The sequence below is a fragment of the Sinohyriopsis cumingii genome, chromosome 9 (genome assembly GCF_028554795.1).
Source record: "Sinohyriopsis cumingii isolate HCF-2022 chromosome 9, ASM2855479v2, whole genome shotgun sequence".
NCBI classification, from domain to species: Eukaryota; Metazoa; Mollusca; class Bivalvia; order Unionida; family Unionidae; genus Sinohyriopsis; species Sinohyriopsis cumingii.
The window spans coordinates 81,104,063-81,125,643 of NC_142969.1; the positions used below are offsets into that span (position 1 = coordinate 81,104,063).

The 21,581-nt window shown below is 34.7% G+C and overlaps 1 protein-coding gene across 2 annotated transcripts in view; it reads right to left on the reverse strand.

Annotated features, from left to right (window-relative positions):
- LOC149792118 (deoxynucleoside triphosphate triphosphohydrolase SAMHD1-like) overlaps positions 1-21,581 on the reverse strand; it is a 90,728-nt gene that overhangs the window by 16,808 nt on the left and 52,339 nt on the right. For both annotated transcript variants that reach the window (XM_089969340.1, XM_089969339.1), the window contains exons 9-15: positions 9,875-9,966; positions 9,230-9,313; positions 7,958-8,047; positions 7,237-7,441; positions 3,307-3,351; positions 2,531-2,596; positions 1,891-2,007 (exon numbers count right to left, since the gene is read on the reverse strand). In XM_089969340.1, the coding sequence (XP_089825466.1) occupies positions 1,891-2,007; positions 2,531-2,596; positions 3,307-3,351; positions 7,237-7,441; positions 7,958-8,047; positions 9,230-9,313; positions 9,875-9,966 (699 nt within the window). The remainder of the gene's footprint in view (positions 1-1,890; positions 2,008-2,530; positions 2,597-3,306; positions 3,352-7,236; positions 7,442-7,957; positions 8,048-9,229; positions 9,314-9,874; positions 9,967-21,581) is intronic.

The following is a 21,581-nucleotide window of genomic DNA, read 5'->3' on the forward strand; positions in this document are numbered from 1 at the left end:
GAGAAAGGGAAGAATGGAGAAAAAAGCAGCAGCAAAGGCAGCAGCGTTGAGAAGAGGTAGACCAATAAATGAAGGATATATGTGAGGTCAATATTACCTTCAGAATGAGGAAAACTTATTATGTAGTGAAGCATATGGTGAGACATTCTTCCTTCATATCTTTGTCGTTAACGTATACACTGTCCAGGACATCGACTAACGGCCTTTTGCATTCACATCGCTTAGAAAAGGGACACTACCAAACAATCAGTATCAGTACTAGCTTATGTGCTTGGGTATAGCTATATCTTTCAAACAAATTACAACTTCCTTCTATCAAAGCGCAATAGTGAGTATGCGGGTATGATGTGCATGATTAAGCACTTCTGTCCTTTTCTCACTGAAAAGAAATGTGTTTCAAAATTTGAAAACATTATTTGCTTAGGTCAGCCAAATTCCTCTTGAATTTAATTCGCTATATTACATTCAAGTATTGTTCTTCGCATCCGTGTTAATGCCATATAATGCATAGCTTTATCTGGTAGTTCTTTTCGTTTTCGACCTTGTCAGTAGTAAAGAAGAGAAAGAAAGAAAAGAAGGATGACAACTAACCAACATTTCAAAACTGACATTTTGAGGACCGATATGAGTTTGTAGGACAGACTATAAAACCTAACGGACCTGATAGATGACAAGCAGCCCTTCCCTAACAGCAGACTCTTAAAGAGTGTGATCATCTACCTATAAATAGTGATGGCCCTCACGAGAGCGGTCGTAGATGAAGAGGTGGTTAAGACTAAGGGAGCGTGGTCAGAGCAGAAGAGAGCAACGGAATAATATAAATGAATGTATCAAAACGCGTTAGATAGCAACTAAAATATCAATAATATCATTCCTTCTTGTCACTTTTATAGTTTCAACCATAAATGTTTCCATGTCAAGCTCCTGCTATTGGCCAATTTCAGCCATGTATTCCCTATGTTGAAATTAAATTTGACACGCAGGTTTGCACTCATACTAAATTCCTTCCCACACCCAAACTAATGTTAAAGTCCAAGACGATACGTTGTCATGTTAAAACAATGATGTCCTATACTATATAACTGTTATATCGTAGCCATAAACTTCAAAGACAGTGATCATTAAAAACGGCAGCCATATTCAGCAGTTGAGATTAAAATAATAGAGTAAATGCAGATTTAAATATCAGTGCAAGCCTCGTCAATATCAGATTGCAGGTTGTAAACATGACACAAGCTATTTGATATCACAAGCATTTAAATATGTTGTAAGTATAGTATAAGTTTGCATTGTATACATACTTAAAAAATAGTAATTCTTCGGAACATATTAGATTGTTCTAAAAGCATCATGCCAAGTTAGAAAAGTCCCAGACACAAGGAAAAAAATCGAGAATGAAATTGTCAGCAATGGCCCAGGATATTGTATGTCTCAACCCTATATAATGATAAATGTATATTATAACTTTGTAGTAATTTGCATAAGGCATATATACTACAAAACAGGGTCATTCATCTAAACTAACTCGATTGTGCATAAAGTATCAAGACATGGTAGGAAAAATCCAATCGTATGGAATGGGAATCAGGAATAGAAAAAGATGTATTTGCTAAAATTATCCTTAGTAAGCATTATGTGTACAAAGTTGTGTTCATTGTCAAAGCTGCAACGTAACCTTAACTATCAAGCTGTAAAAAATAATATCCAAGCATCATTTATTTAGACTTTTGACTATTTCATTTTCAAGTTAAAATGTATACTATAGAACGACTAGAAATAAGCGAAACAATATAGTTAAAAGAAATAAACAGAAGAACACATAATCTGCGTGGAATATTTCACAAATAACGTTTTCTCATATAGATGTAAAACATGTGATCAAATACTTACATTGTGTTTTCCAGAACACGTTCCTCCTGAAGAAATTTCCTTAGTTGAATCTTTGTTGTAAAAGTATATCTTTGTAACTGGATCATCGTCACCCTGACCATAGTTGAATTTTCGCTCCTGGAAAATGTTTTACAAATATTGAAAAGAGAAGGACGAATTGTGCACGGTCAGAATTTTGTATAATTTAAATTTAACTTAGCTCACTAATCAGTAACACACGAGTTAGTCTCAAATTAGGAATTAACAATTATTTTAAAAGATTTGTGTTATATGGTGAAGTGCATTGGCTGTCTTTCATAAAAACCACTTTTTGAAACATTTTCAATCCTAATGTTATTGTCGACTGCGATACAAGTTTTCAGTTCGCAACTTCTTATCAACATTCATGTATAAACAGTGGATTTAGCTGACAACACACGTGTAAATAGGTCAACTATGTATGCTTTTGTCATAAGTCCGATTTTGCATCAATAAATTTCAATGCATAACTGAACTTAAGAATAAACTAAAAGCGATTTTAACAAAAATGTAGGAGAAATCTTTACAATAGAAACAGTTAATTTGAATAAGAACTACATCTGCACATATATGAACATCCAACGCTTAAACTAACAACAACATTAACGAATGAAATACATACGAGGATTTCTACGTCATCTTTGAAGTCTTTGAGTTTCTCCAATTCTTTCTTTATCTCGTCCTGTATCTAAAATATTTCAGCAGAGACTGAAAACAACATTAATGTACAACGAATTGTATCTTACCAGATAGCTATTTTCGTTTTCGTTGAATAACAGTCTGCATGTTTACCTTGCTAAATATACCATACAAAGTAAAGAAAGGTACACTAAAATAATTCAGATTATTTTTCATTAATAAATCAGCTGCTTTTAAAATGTGCAATTACATTAGGTTAATAGAGTGATTGTAATAATTCGGTATCGCTTAACAAAAATGATACCCGAAGATGCATTAATACACATTTCTTGGTTGCGGAGACTTTGAAAATAATTGTAATGACCATCAGTGTTACAGGTCACGCGTAATTGACTCGGTAAAGAATCAGCTCATAACACGACCAGTTGTTCAGTTTTGTGTATCAGCTGCTTAGCAAATCAACTCTCACTGCTGAAAGATAGGTCGCACAACTAAACTGAACATTAACAAAAATAATTACAATCATATTGTGATTCTAACTCGTAACTAATTATTTTCGGTAGTTATTCAAAATGAACATAAATTTATAAAATTAAAACAAAAATTCGGTTATATTTAATCGGTATTGAACATAATTATCGTCGCTGAGTCTGAGAAATTGCACAGGTCGTGTTCGAACGAAACGCACTTTATGTTATATATTTTTGAATATATGCTTTACTTTTGTAGCTCTGAAATTTGATATATTTGCTTTCTTACCGTTTTCGACCAGTTTTGGGTTTCTTCTGTTGTGCTTTTGGAGACCTGAAATACAAGTTAACATGTACATGACAGCATGTACATTTTTATAACGAATGTACATGATTGACTTGCTCATATAAGTATGGTTGGCTTAATTTCGACTCCTGTCTAACGAATTGCAGCAAATCCATTGTTCATTCTTATAAACATATTGAACTGAAAAGAATTTACAACAGATGATTCCACTGTTTTCTTCTTCGCATATGTTTTCTTTTTCAAAGCAATGTCCCATCTTACGTATGTAAGAGTGTGCAAATATAACGACACCTGTGCCATCAATAATGGTTTCGCAACGAGAAGTCTACACGTATTCTGAAATACAGTTTCACGTCTTGGTTCAAATTTAATATGTATACAAATGTATTATATGGGTGATCTTCACAGCTTTTTATGCGTTTAGTCATGCAACCTATTGAATAAGGTCAATGGATATAATATATATTCTTCTTTTATTAACGAGATATCTAGTTCTGATTAATGTAAATTTAAGTAAAGACCATACAGTTTTACATTTAGCCAGTTAGCCAGGAATCTATCATTTGTAACAACATCGCCTATAGCACCGACATTTCCACTTCTAAATTAAGCAAAGCAGACGTGCCAGTTGCAGGAAAACTGAGCATGAATGTTTTTGTTGCAATACGGAAGTGACTATATATTTAGATTCGCGCTGGAAAGTTAAAGTCTCAAACCTACTTACTAATGTTCATAACTGCAATTTAGATCAAAGTATTTTGTTATATTTATTTCGTTCTATCTTTTCCTTTTTAGTACGGTTAACTTATTCCACGATTGGTGAAATAACAGGATCAAATATTCTAGGCGCCGTTGAGATATGAAGGTAGAGTGCATGACAATTTTTAATTAGGATCATGAGAGTATATTCCTTTATAACTTGCTTTGTAAAGTAAAGAACCAGAAGAAACAGTTGGCCAGCTATGTTCTTTAATTGCTCTGATTGTATCACTGTTAAATTTGTCCCTGTACCTATTATACAGAGCAAGTTATTGTGTGTAACTTATGTTAATACTAACATTTAATTTGACACGATATAGATAAATAGAGAGACTTCATTTGCAATTGAACATCCTATTACATCACATAGTGTTCCTCGTTTTGTGAATAGCAAAGGTCATGTGCTAATCGCCTGTTAATGGGTTTAATAATTAATAATTCTAGAAAACATATGACGTGTAACAAGAGGTCGATATGGCAACCCTTTCAGCAAGGTGTTAATCAATGTTAATCTTTTCCGACGGAAAAAAAAAACAAGAACGGGATACATTAGCAAAGCGAACATATAATATATCATATCATACCGACTACTGCACCCAGGTTACATCCTATCACTGTTTACCATTGTCTATCTTTTGAAATAGACCTTGAATTAAGAGTTAGGAATGAGTGTGACATAATTTTGTTTTTTTGAACATGTAGATGAATATAAACATTAAGATACAACTGATAATGCCAAGAGTGTTTATAAAAGGGTAATTGGCCTATATGTATGGGAAATAGATTCAGATACAATGGGTCAAAATAATTTTTAAAACAACTAAAATGTCAAAGTCATTTTCGGACATAATAATATTTGTTCTTATGTACCTGACTATTATATTTACTACAACTGAAATCGTAATGATCACTGAAAGAAATTAACATATAATCAAATGAATTATAATATGATGCTTCTTCAAAGTTCTAGTACAATATATCAAGGCTAGTTTTGAAAGGAGTTGAAATCGATGTAAAAATTCATTTTATAATATTTGCAAATGGTCCTTGTTCGTCTTCAGCTTAAATTAAAATAATATCCTAATTATGTACTAATTAATTTAAATTAAATTAAATAAATTAAGAGGAGCTAAGAAGTTCGTGAAAACAAAATTGAAGGTAAGTCAAAGGCTTTGATTCAGATACCATATATTGAAAGTATTTCAAACACCAAAAGTTACTCAGTACCCTCACAGAAAGGGAATTGTATAAATGTCACATTGTAAGACCTCTGGTTGCGATGGCTTGTCTGTGAATGTCTTTAAATCGGCAATGAAATACATTGTTGATGTAATGACTTACATACCTAATATGTTCATAGGAAAAACCATTTTCGTGGACATTTTTAAAAAAATACACCGTTAATACCCCACAACCACTTTAGTTTGGTAAACGAATGTATTGTCATTATCTATAGATCTGAATATGTTAAATTGGTTGTAAGAAACATTCTAATGAAATATTGTTTTCAACTCATTATCTGACTTTTATCATAATTGGTTTCTTGTGAATTGAATTGTAATATATCTGTATGGCTTTCGGTATAAATTCCCACAGAATGGTCTAAACTGATGCATATACATATGCCTGCATTTTTTTCTCTCAGCATATCTTTCTTTCTTGTCTCTCTCCCTCCCCCCCTCTCTCTCTCTCTCTACACACACACACACACACACACACACACACACACACACACATATATATATATATATATATATATATATATATATATATATATATATATATATATATATATATATATATATATATATATATATATATAGATAGATAGAATATATATATATATATATATATATATATATATATATATATATATATATATATATATATATATATATATATAGATTCAGAGAGAGAGAGAGAGAGATAGAGAGAGAGAATTATAAATATACACCAGACAGAACGGAAAGTGCTATCCATGGATTTTATAGAAGAATGCTTGATAACATTAGGTAGCATTAAATATTTTATACAAATAATACTATCACACAGGTTAGAGATTTTTTGATTCGTACTCTACGGAGATTCGAAACCAGGTTCGCGGGTAAACGGCACCCGTCGCCTTTACTGCACACATGAGCCCATATTTCCTCACGACTAAGCACACATCACCAGAAAATGATGCTGCTTAATTGATGTTACGTGCACTCGTGTGTAGCGGACACACTCGCATGACGAACTAGTAATTAAGTTTCATCTATCTACAAAGTCATTCCGGATTCCTATGAAATAAATAAAGGTGTATATAATTAATTATAGATTACTCTAAACTATTTTCATTGACAGAACGTTATTTATTCACCGTACTGTAAGATATTTTAAATTTTCTCACTTTGCAATTTATGGAAATAAATTGTCGTTTCATTGGTATTAAGCAAGTGTCCATATACACGTATGTAAATGTAATTGTCCGAATGTATGTTTGTATTTGTCCTACCTCACGTCTGTTATTCCACGAATACTGTTGGGTTTTGAGCTTTCCTGATATATAGTTTGAGAATAATATCACTACTATATTAGACACCGCACGAGTTATATCCTAAAATATTTTGTCTGGCACAATTTGACATACGATATATTGTTATTTTTGTCAAGTCTTTGCTCTTATCAAATACATTCCTTCAAATACACTTTACGTATTAAATACAGAAAAAATATCAGGAAATACATTTCATGTATTTTGTTCGCATGTGACAAGAATTTAGTGGATATTAACGTGTTTTGAGTAGCATGATGCAATATTTCAAGAGTAAAATGAAAACATATATTTGTTAATTTGCTAGAACTTCCATTATAAACGTATGTCAAGGTACACATGGAGAGATATGTGGATTTATATTGTTTTGGGTTGTTTTTTGATTATAGATGGTGTTGTTTTCTTCTGTTTGTTTTGTTTAATTTTCTTTCTTCTTTGTTTTCTTTTGTTCTGTTTCTTTCAGGTAATTATCTTGTGTATCGAGGACATCTCTTCTTGCGGATGCGAGAGTTCAGAAATAACTAAAATGTAAATGGATGAAGCTTAAGATAGAAAAGTATTATGAAAGTTTTTTTCAATCGTTGTCAAAGTGTTAGAGAGAAAGAAAGGAAACATACCTTAATGACATCGACCAGTCTGTACAATTTTCTCTTTTCAAGTCTTTGTATTAAATCTCGTGCTTTCTGGTATTGCGGAACTTTGCTGTCACCTATCCTTAGCAAGACGTCGTTTCTAAGCATCATATATTTGTCAACGATTAGGTATTTTTTGCCTTGCACCTGATGCAAACTCTCTGAGCTCTCTGATGTGCTGGACCTGGAACTGCAATAATCGCATTCAACGTACTTTCAATACATTTCGATTAGCAAATTTGACGATGTTATTGCATAGAGACTTTATGAATATATGCATAGCAACATGTCATCTTCCCCTGGTTGTTCTCGGCTCACTTTTATAGGAGATATATTATACTTCATACATGAATTAAATTATCTGTTTATCTCATCATTACAGATTTAATATACAAATTTATTTTGGAAAGAAATGACAATAAAGACAGTGCAATTGACAGAGGTAAATATGACAAAAATCATATTTCGTATCTGTCCCTTATACTATGCAATCACAATATGTGGCTTTTTATTCCTGTTTCTAGCAGAAATATAGTGTGTAGCACATTTACGATTGTATGGATGGAATTTAATTCACAAGACTGTGTATATATATATATATATATATATATATATATATATATATATATATATATATATATATATATATATATATACGTACGTGTATATGTATGTATGTATGTATATGCGTGTGCATGTATCTAACCTTCCATGTTCATCCAATGCCAGATAATTGTCTACATCCATAAGGGTCTCTCCATTTACGGTTTTTATTGGGAAAATGTCGATTCTGACGCTGAAAAGGAATCAAATTGTACATTTTTACCTTCCACAGAAAACTGGACACCAACTATTTCGTAGATTACTGCTTTTATTTTACATCATTAGGGTGTTTTTGTTGATGTTGTGTCAGTGTGTGTCGATCTCATGTGGAACAATTTAACGTGGGAATTTATTTTCTGTTCCACAGATTAAGATTAGCGTTCAACTGCTATACCGATGTGAATTTCATATCAATAGGGTATAAATTGCACACTGCAGAAGATATCGAAATTCCAAAATGATATGGTCCAAGCTACACATTCATATACACATTACATATCTATATTAAAAAGTTGCCATATTTTATTCACTCCCTCTGTAATCTATAACAAGAATACCCAGACAGTCGATTCAAGTATGATTCATTTGCTTTCATAAGGTTAGGCCACATAATTGATACCGTTGAAGCCGGACGCTATTCTAGTTTTGACAACTTTAAGTATATTGTTCGAAGAGCACGTTAGGGTAGATAAATGCCTTTCCCACGGACCAACTTGGGTGGATATCGAATCCACAAACCTTGAGTTAAGGTCTTGCCACTATGCTAGCAATGAAACATCGGCTCCCTCTAATATCGTAGTAAAGTTAAATCATGTCATGCTGTGTCAATAATTTCAGTATCAAGAATGTAGCATTCAAGATCAGTAAACACAATTTTACAGCAGTAATGCCTTCAAAGGAAATATTTCTCTAAAACAATCAACGGAACAACCTTTTAAACCTGATGAGGTCAACATTGAATAACTAAACATAATTGCCGCGCAAAGATTCTTTGATTTTTATTATTGTTTCCCGACAGATTTTTTATTTTCTCGCTCAAGAAATAAAATAAATTAGACTCAAATTATTTTTCCTCTAGGTTTTATGTGTAAAGTTTAAATAAATAAACATTTTTCATTTTCAACTTTCCAAACATTTCAAATCATGCAGTAAAGTTTACACTTTACATACTTTGCAGTCAAGATCATTGTTTTAGAGAAGCATTAATATATAATGAAATTAATCAATCAAAACATTGGATTGTTGCTAATATATGCCATACTGCTATGCCCTCCCGACGTAACATAGCAGCTCTTTTAACGGCAAATGAACGTGAATGCGATTTAATAACTTGCCCTTTTAGTAATGAACTGTTGATAAAAGTGTGTGTTATTACCTGTGAACATATGGATTGTTCTCCTCAAATGGAGAATCCTGGTCATTGTTTACGTTATTCACAAGTTGAAAAATGTCCTTTATCCTTAAATACAATAAACAAAGTATTACTATAAACTATTTCATAAATTTCTGATGGATTTAAAAGTGTCCAAATAAAGTAAGCTGTAAGTATCAATTGATATTTTCTGCTTTAGCTACATACATACATACATACATACATGCTTACGTACATCCATCCATCCATCCATCCATCCATAAGTACATACGTACGTACGTACATGCATACATACATACATTCATACATGCATACATGCATGCATGCATACATACATACACACACACACGCATGTATGCATCCATACATGCATACATACATACATGCATACATACATACGTACATACATACATGCGTACATATGTACGTACGTACGTACGGGCGGGTGTACGGACTGTCAAAGACAGACGGACACATATATACATACGTACAATCATGCGTATATATATATATATATATATATATATATATATATATATATATATATATATATATATATATATATATATATATACTTCAAAATGGAAGACATGCAAGCTCAAAGGCACACTAATAAGGAACAAAGGATAATAGTAAACAAGACATTACATGAGTCCCACGGCATCAGCAACTTTGTGGTAGTACACCTTCCGATACATTGTGAATCTTGTATTGAACATGTTGTAAAAACTGAAGGCATCCTGCGGAAGAATATGGAGAATATATATATGTGGCAGTAGAATACACGAATGAACGAGATTTTCAGCTAAATGTTAATCACACACAAAGACTAGGTCACTCATAAACACATAAACACTCATCCACATATAATATGACACTAATTTTGAGTGCCTTAGGGCATGCTACATCAATCGAAATAAGTTAATTATACTCGTTTGGAGTACTCGATACCTTTGGATTTCATAGAACATGTAGAGCAGCAAGGAGGGCGAACAGACTATAATTGGTTCACCTGTATTTCGTCAAAATACGGCTTCCTGGGGGATCGTCAAAAATCATTAAAAAAAATGCGATATTCAGCGTAAAACAACTTCGTCACCGACCGATTGATTTACGTGTTATCGCTGATAGTTTTTTTTTCTTCGATTTAACTTAAGAAAATATACGCGATGGTGTCAGTGAAGCGTTGAGAGCATCGCCCTCCCTGCTGCTTAATTAAAATATTCTGTAACAAATAATGGCTAATATCGGAGAAGCACATTCCGCTAGACTAGATCGAGAGCGATTAGAAGCAATTAAAAAATTTCTTCCTGTGAGAAATTCTGTAAAACAAAAATTACAAACCCAGTAAGAAGCTCAAGTTGAATACGCCACAGGTACGGAACAATTGTTTAAACCTATTACAACAGCTACTGAAAAAGCCGCTGCGGTTACTGAAAGAGCTTTATTGGGAGATATTAAAGAAGGTGAAAAAAGAGAAGGTATTCTTCCAATATTAAAACAGACTGCTGAGCAAGCTGAAAAAATTGCGAGAAGAATTAAACAAATAAAAAAGATTTTACGAGATCTTCCAACTAAAATAGCTGAAGTTGAACCTTAACCCGGTGAAGAAATACTTGAAGATATTAGACAAATTCGTACTGAAATCACTGGCATGAAAGAACAACTCACGCCTAAATCAAAATTTAAAAAAATGTTAAACTAATTGACAAATTTCACAAAGATGCACTTGATGAAATTAAATCAACAGATGTGGATGATTTACCTTTTCTAATACTACAAAAATTAAGACGACAAAATACAGTTTTAAAACCAGGATATGACAAAGTAAGTGAATCTAAATTTATAAAGTGGGTATATCGCGTGTATTTCGACAAGTCAAAAGTCAGCAATAAAGAATATAGTGAATTGGTAGGTAAAACAAGAGACATTCAGCGACCGCCACCACCTCCTTATACACCACTTTAGACAACTCCACCATCGCAACAAACCCAACTCCAACCCCAACTCCAACCCCAAACCCGATCCCAACCTCGTACTATAATGTTACCACAACGACCTAGCATATTGTTTACCATTGGTGCTCTTGAATTTTTTTAATAATCGGAGTAATTTAATTGCTACTGCTGCACTACATTATCGTAACAAACGCAATTTTATGAATCATGAAGACGTTGAAAGAGTAACAGAGGAAAGTTGGCCTGCTGCATTATATTTTGCCTCTAAAGGATCAAATGTTAACATGGAGGATCCCGGTTGCTTAAGATTTAAGCAAGATGTCAGGAATTATAAAGAATATCACACGGGCGAAAGGGAGGGGAAAGGTCTAGGAGGTGGTTTTATTGACTATCCTGGTTTTGGAAGTGGTTTTATTGACTGTCCTAACAATATCATCAATGATGTGCAACGGCTAGAAGTTCTCATAGGAGGAAAACGAGCTGGGAATAATTCACCAGAAATAATTAATGAAGCAGCTGATATCTGTCAGCGATTATTTCAAGGTGGTATCATTGAGGTTGATATTTACCGAGAATTTATTGATGAGCTCCTTGACGATTACAGCGATTAGATAAATAATAATTAGATAAGATGATCATACATGACTCTCATCACATGTCTCAACGAGTTAGGGTGGTAAATTCGCGATATCCTGTCTACAGTGCGTATTACGGAGATGGACTTGGAAATGTTATTCAAGGATTATTTACAAGAATAGCTCCAAAGGCGGGGCAATTGCAAAACAGTTATCGGCAAAAGCCATTGATATTATTCGCGAAAAAGCTCCTGGCGCGATCAGTGATGTTGCTGGTAGGGCGTTTTCGTCAATCAAAGACAGGATAATGCAATTGTTACGACGGCGAAAAATGGTTCAGCAGCAGCCAGTAAAATTACAAAGCACAGAGGTTATGCCTGCGGATGTAAGTAAAGTAATAAATCAGGTTGCAAATCAAAAACTAGCAGCATTAATAAATCAACAGGTTGGTGTGCCTTTCTCCAAAGAAACAGAAAAAAATATAACTTCGAGTTTGATAGCAGGAAGTGGTCTTCGTGTTAGACGATGATTTAAATCAAAACAATTACAATAAGATGTTTCAACGTGTATCCAACGTAGCATTTGATATGGATAAACCAGTTAGAAAAGACGAATCCTTCCGCGATTATCAATATTATTCCTATGACACAAAAACACCTAACGCGCAGGGGAGAATTGAATTTCAAGTTCATGATACAAGTAGATATTTTCTACCTGGTGAAGCTTATATTGAAGTCGTAGGTAGAATCGTAAAAGCGGATGATACTGGCTATGGAATAGGTGATCGTACTGGTTTTGTTAATAATGGTGTGATGGCGTTATTTAATAAAGCCACATACTCGATTGATGGAAAAGTTATTGAGTCCTGTTTGGACAATGTCGATGTTGCCACGACGATACTTGGTCTTGCAAGATATTCTTATGATTACACAAGATCAACTGGTCCAACAATGATGTTTGCAAAGGACACATCTAATCATCCCGAAAACAGAAATGAAAGGATGAATGCGGCTGGGGATGCAGTTGCATCCATGAATGAAGATTTCAACACGGGTTTTGCCACGCGTCGAACAATGTTAAACGACAATGAAGAGTTTTCCTGTGCTATTCCACTGTCTCATATTTTTGGATTTTGTAGAAATGTCCGAAAGGTTATATTTGGCGCTAAACATACAGTAGTGCTCGTCAGAAAAAAATCTGATAATGATGCAATATGGCGAGCTGATGGAGTTGATCCTGGTAATGTAGTGTTAACAAAACTATCTCTGTGGATGCCAACAATGACTCCATCAGTCACTGAAGAACAACGGTTACTTTCTTTTATGGATCAAGGTAGAAAATCGTTGTTATCATGGTTAGCAATGACAACAGATAGCACTTCTATTAACGCTGCTGGATTGTTTACGTGGCAAGTGGGATCACAACAGGGAATATCAGCAGCGCGACATATATTTATCGCGTTTCAGGCAAATCATAGAATAAATAACCAAGAAGAAACTATAATGACATTTGACCCATTTGGAGTTTCTGAGGTTTCATTAAGAATAAACGGACATCAAGAACCTGCTGAGGATATTAGTCTGGATTTTGAACACAATGATGTTGTGCGTGCATATTATCGATTGATGTCTTATGATGGGCGTGATCAAAACGTTGACACTGGGTTGCAGATATCCCAACGTGATTTTACAACGTTGTATCCGATCTATTACTTTTCGTTGGAACATTTGGACCTATTCAGGAAATCTGTCATTGATATAACTATTCGGGTTCGCCTGGCTCGAGTACGAGCAGGAGTCCCTGGTCCACCAGTGATCCCTGGAGGTGCTAGGGCAATTGCTGTTATACTCAGCGATAAGGCAATGTTACTTGAAGGTGTTGGTGGCAGAATGAGAGTCGTTGATGCACCAGTGGAAAACATGTAGACAATTAAATCAATCGCGTTTATTATAAAAATGTCATTATAGTCACGTAAATGTTACTCTGACTTCTGGTCAGATAAAGAAATTACAATCGAAAAATGCAAAAGTATATGGGGTGGCGATAACACTAAAAAACGACCAAATCTCTGGCGGTGGTCCAAATAAACTGTCATTAACTAAAACCCAACTAAAACGTTTCAATAAAGCAAAACAAGCAAAAACTGGAGTTCAACTTGATTTCGCTCCAAAAGCTATCAAAGATATGATTAAATCAGGTGGTATATTTCCTCTTCTCGCAGCAATACGAGCACTGATAGCTGCTGCTGCCCCAGCTGTCACTAAAGCCGCCGCGTTGGGAGCTGTTGGAACAGCTGCTGGAATGGCATTAAAGAAAGCCACTGGAAAAGGAGACAAAAAAAGGGACGAGGTCTCAGACTTCCAGGAACTCCGCCATCATGGTACCCAAAACGGTTTTGACACAATACGAAGTATTGCACGCACCGATGACCAATTTTGATTTGCTCGATGCTGCTAAACAATAAAATATTAAAGATTTTAAAGGTGTCTTTATGCGAGACCAATTACCACAACAACCAAATAATCCAGAAACCGGAACTATTAATCTCGATAATAGTAACGGTCCAGGAACTCACTGGGTTGCTTACGCGATCGATCCACGTGGAATTATCTATTTCGATTCGTATGGGTTAGCACCGCCAGTAGAATTCTTGAAATATGTGCGAAGCATTCCAACTCCAGTCTGGTACTCAACGCTACCAACACAAACACTGACCGATCCACCGATATGTGGTCGTGAAGTATTAAATGTTCTCACCGTGATATCAAAATCAATCAAACCGCCTCATAAAGTCGTGCATGAGTATACCTCGAGTCGATTTAAATAATCCTTAAGAGAATAATGGTAGATATTTATGGAAGATCTCTTCTCAATAGAAAAATGAAACTCACTGATATAGATTTATCAAAATATGCAACCAAAGATGAAATTGATAATCTTTTAACGTTAACCGGGATAGATCCAGATGAGGTTGTTATTTTTCAGGACCGATACGGAAAATTATAAACCAGTAATATCAAATGGAATGACATAGTTCGCAGGGTTCTTGGAGCTACCCCAGATAACATCCTTGTGTTTACTGACAGTGGAAAAATCAGAGACTCAAGTATATCGTTTGCAGCCATCAGAGATCAAATCTCAGCAAGTGTAACTAACCGCTTAAAAAATACCGGTGACACAATGACAGGCGAACTCAACATGAACGGGAATAAAATAGTAGCTGTAACAACCCCAAAATTTGACAACGATGCCGCAAACAAACTATATGTTGACAACGTAGACAGTAAATTATCCAAACTGCGCGCTGAGTATGACGTTCACGTGGGCGCTTTTGGAAGATTTCGTAGAAACCATAAAAAAATCGCAGAAGAATTCTTCGATTCTCCGTACACTGTTGACATAAAACTTTCTGATATCAAAACCAACATTGACACGATCAAGCAAACACAGCAACGTATCAAAACCAACATTAACACGATTGAAAAAACACAACAAGATATCGTAAGTGGAATTCCTGAAATTGTTATCAAAACCAATTTGATTAAATTCCCACCTGGGGTTACTCCTGGTCATTTTAATAACATAGTATACACGGTATCATCTGGATTTGCAACATGGTCTAAACAAAATAATACTATCAAATATACCGCAACAGTCACTGGTGTGCACAGGTTTTCTGTGTTCAGTGCTGCAAAATTTGAGATATTTACAAAATATCCCTGGCGATATTCCACTGATAAGTTTTCCGGGGTTGTGACTGTCATATTAAACAAGGGAACCGAAGAGGAATTCATACTAGAAGCAGCCGATAAGAAATTAACCGCAACCTCTTACTGGTGGTGTTTGGAATTCGTAGCTGAAACACCTGAATTGGTTACTGCGTAAGATAATAAATGACGTAATAAACAGCATCAATGACAACATTAGATGCGAAACAATATAGATACGATCAAGTGCGCGAATGGCAATCAGAGTTAAAAACCCTCATCGATAAATATAACCTAAAAGTAAAAAAATATAAACGACGAGCAGTCATCCTGGATGCGTTAGTATACTCAGTATCCGCGTTAGTTGCATCTACCGGAGTAGTATTATCAACACTAACACCAGTAACAATCGTAGTAACAATTGTCTCTTCATCAACTGCCATCGCAGGGGTTTTTAATATAATCGCGAAAAAATATCCTCGTGCACGAGCAGAAAATACCACGAGTATGTCATGCAACTAAACACAGTCACAACCGCATACTCAAAATTATCGTCGTTGATATCATCAAGCATCGATGATACAACAATATCAGATTCCGAATTCGCATTAATGGTTAAGATATACGAAGACTGCACTCGTCATTTAAAAACAACCAAGAACAATAATGACAGAATTACTTCATCGAGCTCTGCTCGACATAGTCGAAAATACAAAACCCGAGAGAATTTCGATGATAACGGTAAGTTCGACTAACCCTGAATTTAGTATTAATTTTCCAACTGCAATTCCCGTAAAAGAAATCGCACTAGCCCAATTACGAGTATATCACAGTTGGCCCAATATCAGATCAAAATCGTTTGGTGGGTTACCAGCGAATAATTCGTTTGTGTTTGCGCATAACAAATAAACCTGATGGCACACCCGACTGGGATGTCATTGGAATACCAACGGGGTCTTATCAAATCGAAGAAATCAATGAAGAATTACAACGTCGAATAAAAAATATCACAGGAAAAGAATCCAAGATTAAAATAACTGTTCATGAACCAACCCTGTCTTCTGCCATCGAAATAAGCACTCCAGACTACGCTGTGGATATATATCAGAGTTCGATCAGAACAGTGTTAGGATGGCCTGAAAACCCACCACCACCACCACCAATACTACCAGAACCAAAAAAGTCTGATTATGTCACGGACGCACAGTCATACCACGAAATTGAACCATCGTACAAACAACATCTACTTGATATAAAAAATTCAACTTTGGCCGGTCGTTTTGAATTCAACGATAAGGACCGGATGTTTTGGTATTTTAGTCCTGTAATAATTCCCACAGAAAGAAGATATTTGTCTATTTTAGATATGAACGAAATGACTAACTACTTCAAAATCATTATTCAAGAACATAAACCCCAACTACAACGACTACGGCAAAGTTTACAAGAACATCTTTTTTGATATAACAAGTTCATGCGGTGAAATCATCACGCGAATAGAAATATTAAATCAGCTCGTATCCGACATGATTTTTTTTTCATCGGCGAGTAATTCTGGCGATAAAGGATCATACTGAAAACGATTCTAAACAACGATTTTTGGAAGCATACTCACTGACAGAAGCTACGCTGCTAGATTTTAAATTTCCCGGGTATAACGCAGATGAATTAAAAAAATCAGTCATTGATGTCATTGATGAATATTTTCCTGACATACTTGCACAGTACAAAAAAAACCGCTACCATCAACTATTCTCCGACACAATAATGACCCCGAAGGGACAGGCCGGCATGTATCCCCTGGCATCGTAAATATAATCGAAGTGGTCGCGGTCAATCTTGTGTGTGATGTCATTGATAGCAGTGACAACACAGATACCACAGTATCAAATCAAGCCCAGCAAGGATATGTTCTTTATTCGTTCACCCCGAAAGACCCGCCTGGATATCTGATTGTGCAAGAGCCGATCAATCCGGTTTATCTGCGGTGTCATAATCCACTGTTATCAAGGATCAATTTCAAACTAACAGACCAATCTAATCATCTTCTGGATTTAAGACACGAAACTCTGCATATTAATCTGCTTGTGAAATCTTAAGTATTTTTAATCTTAAAGATTTTCAATCTTTAAAAAAAAATCCTGACAGTGTTATAAAAATTTATTTTTTACTGAAAAATTGTCCAATTTCTCCATTCTGCAGGGTAATATACCTATCAAAATCATGAAAATTGTCCAATTTCTCCATTCTGTAGGGTAATATACCTATAAAAATCATGAAAATTATCCAATTTCTCCATTTCGAAGGGCAAATACCCCAGCATGGTTATGAAATTTATTAAATTTCTCTATTCCGAAGGGCAAATACCCCAGCATAGTCATGGAAATTATTAATTTTCCATAAAACATAAAATTTCTTATAATAAAAAAACTTTGATCATGTTAATTATAAGAAATTTATTTTTTACTGAAAAATTGTCCAATTTCTCAATTCCGTAAGGCAATATACCTATCAAAATCATGAAAATTATCCAATTTCTCTAATCCGTAGGGTAATATACCTATCAAAATCATGAAAATTGTCCAATTTCTCCATTCCATAGGGTAATAATACCTATCAAAATCATGAAAATTGTCCGATTTACTAATTCTGCACAAATTCAGTAAAAAAAAATACCTATGAAAAGAATTTCTGACAGACTTTTTTAATTAATCAAACGAGTATCATATAATGTGCCAGCATGTGAAGGTTTTTATTCACGACAAGCAAGCACTTCAAAAATATATCAAGAAGGTGTTTGTATAACTCCCGGTCGGTACGGTTGATTTGGTGATTGATATATTCGGTAATGAAGATTTTTTATTAACACAGGAACAATTAGATGAACTACAGCAAAAACGTATTTGTATGATCACATGTGACAGAGATCAGATTTTAAATTACGCGCATTCGTGTATTACACTTAATCAACTTAAGGAACTTCTGTTTAACCCTGTGGATGAAATTAATCCAAATCCAGATGCAGAGGATACAAGTGAAGATAACCTATCGGATTGATGCAGGTCAGATTAATGTGGGTAAAAAAATCGAGTAAAATATTTTTTTTCTTCTGTCCAGTAGACTTCTACTTTCGATTTCATTTCCACGTACCTGGCCTACTTTCAATTTCATTTCCGCGTACTTGACCTCATTTCCCAGTAATTTCATCCTTGATTTCATCCTTGATTTCATCAAGGGAATTTAACACACGGTCTGACATATTTTTTTAACTGCCGTACACGCGTGCCTATTATTTATTTAGCCTCGTACTCTTGAGATAACACTAACCTGATTTTTTCTATGACACGAGATAGAGAGACAAATTCATATAGTTGCTGTTCTTGTATTGTAGCCAGTGATTTATACAAGGCTGTCTGAATTCTCTTTATAAATTTATACTGAGCAGGCAAAATATACCGACCTTCCAATGTGGCTTGGTGTAACGCTTCAAAATCAGACATGATTTTTTCAGGATTTAAATCATCAGATACATTAATTTTATTTTCTTGTAATTTTTTAATAGCATCAATTACTTGTTTGATATTTTCGTAGTTCATATTTATATAATTATATCTTTAAAACAAAAAATAAACAGTTTCTTGATGAGCGGTTATCAAATCATGGGTCTTGCACACTGGCCTGTGTGTCTCCATGAAGGTTAGTTCACCTGACTTTCATCTCTGTGACTTATCACTGTTTTTCAAACTTTTATCTTAAGATTTTATCTCGAAGATTTTTGTCTTACAGATCGTTTCTTGTCGATTCTCAGCATCCTTCATGATTCGTTTCTTTTTGCCGCATTCTTTCTGAATGCTTTGTTTTATTGAAGACCCATGTGACGTAGAGCTTTCTGCATCCAAGGCAACTGTTTATTTTTTGGGGGGTCACAGAAGCGAAGCGAAATGTTAGAGTATTCAGAAGGCTGTCTGTGTTTTCATGTGCATACCCACCCCCCTGTGAATTAAATCCCGGGGTGAAAAACGTCACCCCACGATTTAACGTGAGGAGGAGGATATGCACATGAAGGGGCCCTTTTTGGGTCCCCCAATTTATAAAGAAAAAACCATCATATCGGTCCCGTCGAACCAATTGTCCGTGACGAGATTCGATCCGAAGACAGTGATAAGTCACAGAGATGAAAGTCAGGTGAACTAACCACTGCGCCACGGTCGCAATATGAAAAATATAAGATTTAATAAACATCATATAAGTAACTTGACAGAGCTTGGCAGTTGAATTCTATTCTAAATTAAATTTTAAGTTCTGAACTAAATTTTAAGTTCCGAACTAGATTTTAAGTTCTGATTTTATGAAAATAACGTTTATTTGTACTGATAATCAAACGCGGAAGTGTTAATACGAAAATAGACTGCTACTAGTGTGTATACAATAAGACGGTTACAACAACTGGCTGTGAAAAACTGTATACAGTTCTGCCCACCGCTGGATAATGTATTTTTACAGGTAATGTGTTATGCAATCTCCCTGTACAAAATATTTACCTGGATTGACAATCGCAAGGTGAAAATAGACTATTGTTACAATTGACTGTGTAAAAAAAAATATCTATAGTTCTGATCGGCTGATTTTACAGGTACTGACCTTGATTCGAGATAACTCCGTCATTGATTTTTACACAGCCGCTACAGAGTTATCTCCGTGATCTGTATCTACATAATGAAATGAAATCCAGCTATTAAATTTGTATCAAAACGATGATTTGTATATTTTATCTGCAACACGTTTGACCGAACACGACTGAATACCGAAATACTTGCTAGCCGCGTTCATTGACTTAAATATTTTTTCTTCGTTTATATTTAGATTTATAGATACAACGGTTTTGGCATTTTTATTATTATAACCAGTGTTTCCAATTTTACAATTCTCGCTCTGCGTGATGATTCTCAGATTAGATAAAGAATTATTAAGTGTATTTTTATCTATATGATCGATCACAAAACCATCTTCGATAACTCCATTAAATACCTCAACTATAAATCGATGACAGATATAATGTTTATTCCCAGCTTTGAACATTCGATAACCAGTATTACTAACAACACCAACTGGTTTTTTCAATCTGCAATTCCTAACTATTCCATCGCGTGACGCTTCGTAATTCGTGATGATAGGGTGCCGGACAAATTCTTGGTTCATTATAATAATGTCATTTATCTAATTTATATTTGTCTGAAAACTTAGTTATATAATCGCGCTCGCATTTCAATATGTCATTTTTGATTTTTTTGTTATGCTATCTCTTGAGCTCGCGGTATCTTTTATCCCCGCAGTTTGCGCATAATTGTATTTTTCCTCTGACCCCAATACCACATTTTAGACATGGTATTGGTCCTGACTTTCCTTTTTTTATACTTTGGAAATGTTCTCCGCAGAATTCTTTTTTACACAAATTGTTACAGACAGTCACAGATCCCACTCTGAGCCACACATAATGTTTCATTATATGTATATATTTCTTATTTAAATGTTTGCCTTAAATATAATATGGAGGAATTTGAGAGATTATCTGTAATCAAGCCCAGAAAAGCTTCTAGATTTGATCTTGACAGACTAACCCCTGATTCGCGAAGACGAGCATTAACTGATCTGTTTGATATTATCAGAGATGCCAAAAACGAATTTCGTAAAGATGGAGCATCTCACGTATGGTCCACATTAAAAAATATACCCAACATTGATGAAGTCGATAAAATCAAAGACGCTATAATGAATGACAAACGAGCCAAAACAATCATGGATTGCCATGATATTCATCAAGCCAACCAGAAATACTATTTCAGAATAAAGTTTATTGTGCGCTCGGATGATGATACTTGGATTATCCGTGACAAACGTGACCGTATCCTTGCTGATGGAAAAACCGCTCTGTTAAGTAAAGATTCCAAACCAGGAATGCTGACCGGAATAGACAGACCATATTACGCTCGAGCGTATCCTGTAACAGCGGTCATTTATGGAATTTATCCAATTAAAAAAACCTAACAAAAATAAACTTACTCCAATGAAATTTTCATCCTTGACTTTAAATTGTGTAGCCGAGTGAGTAATAGAA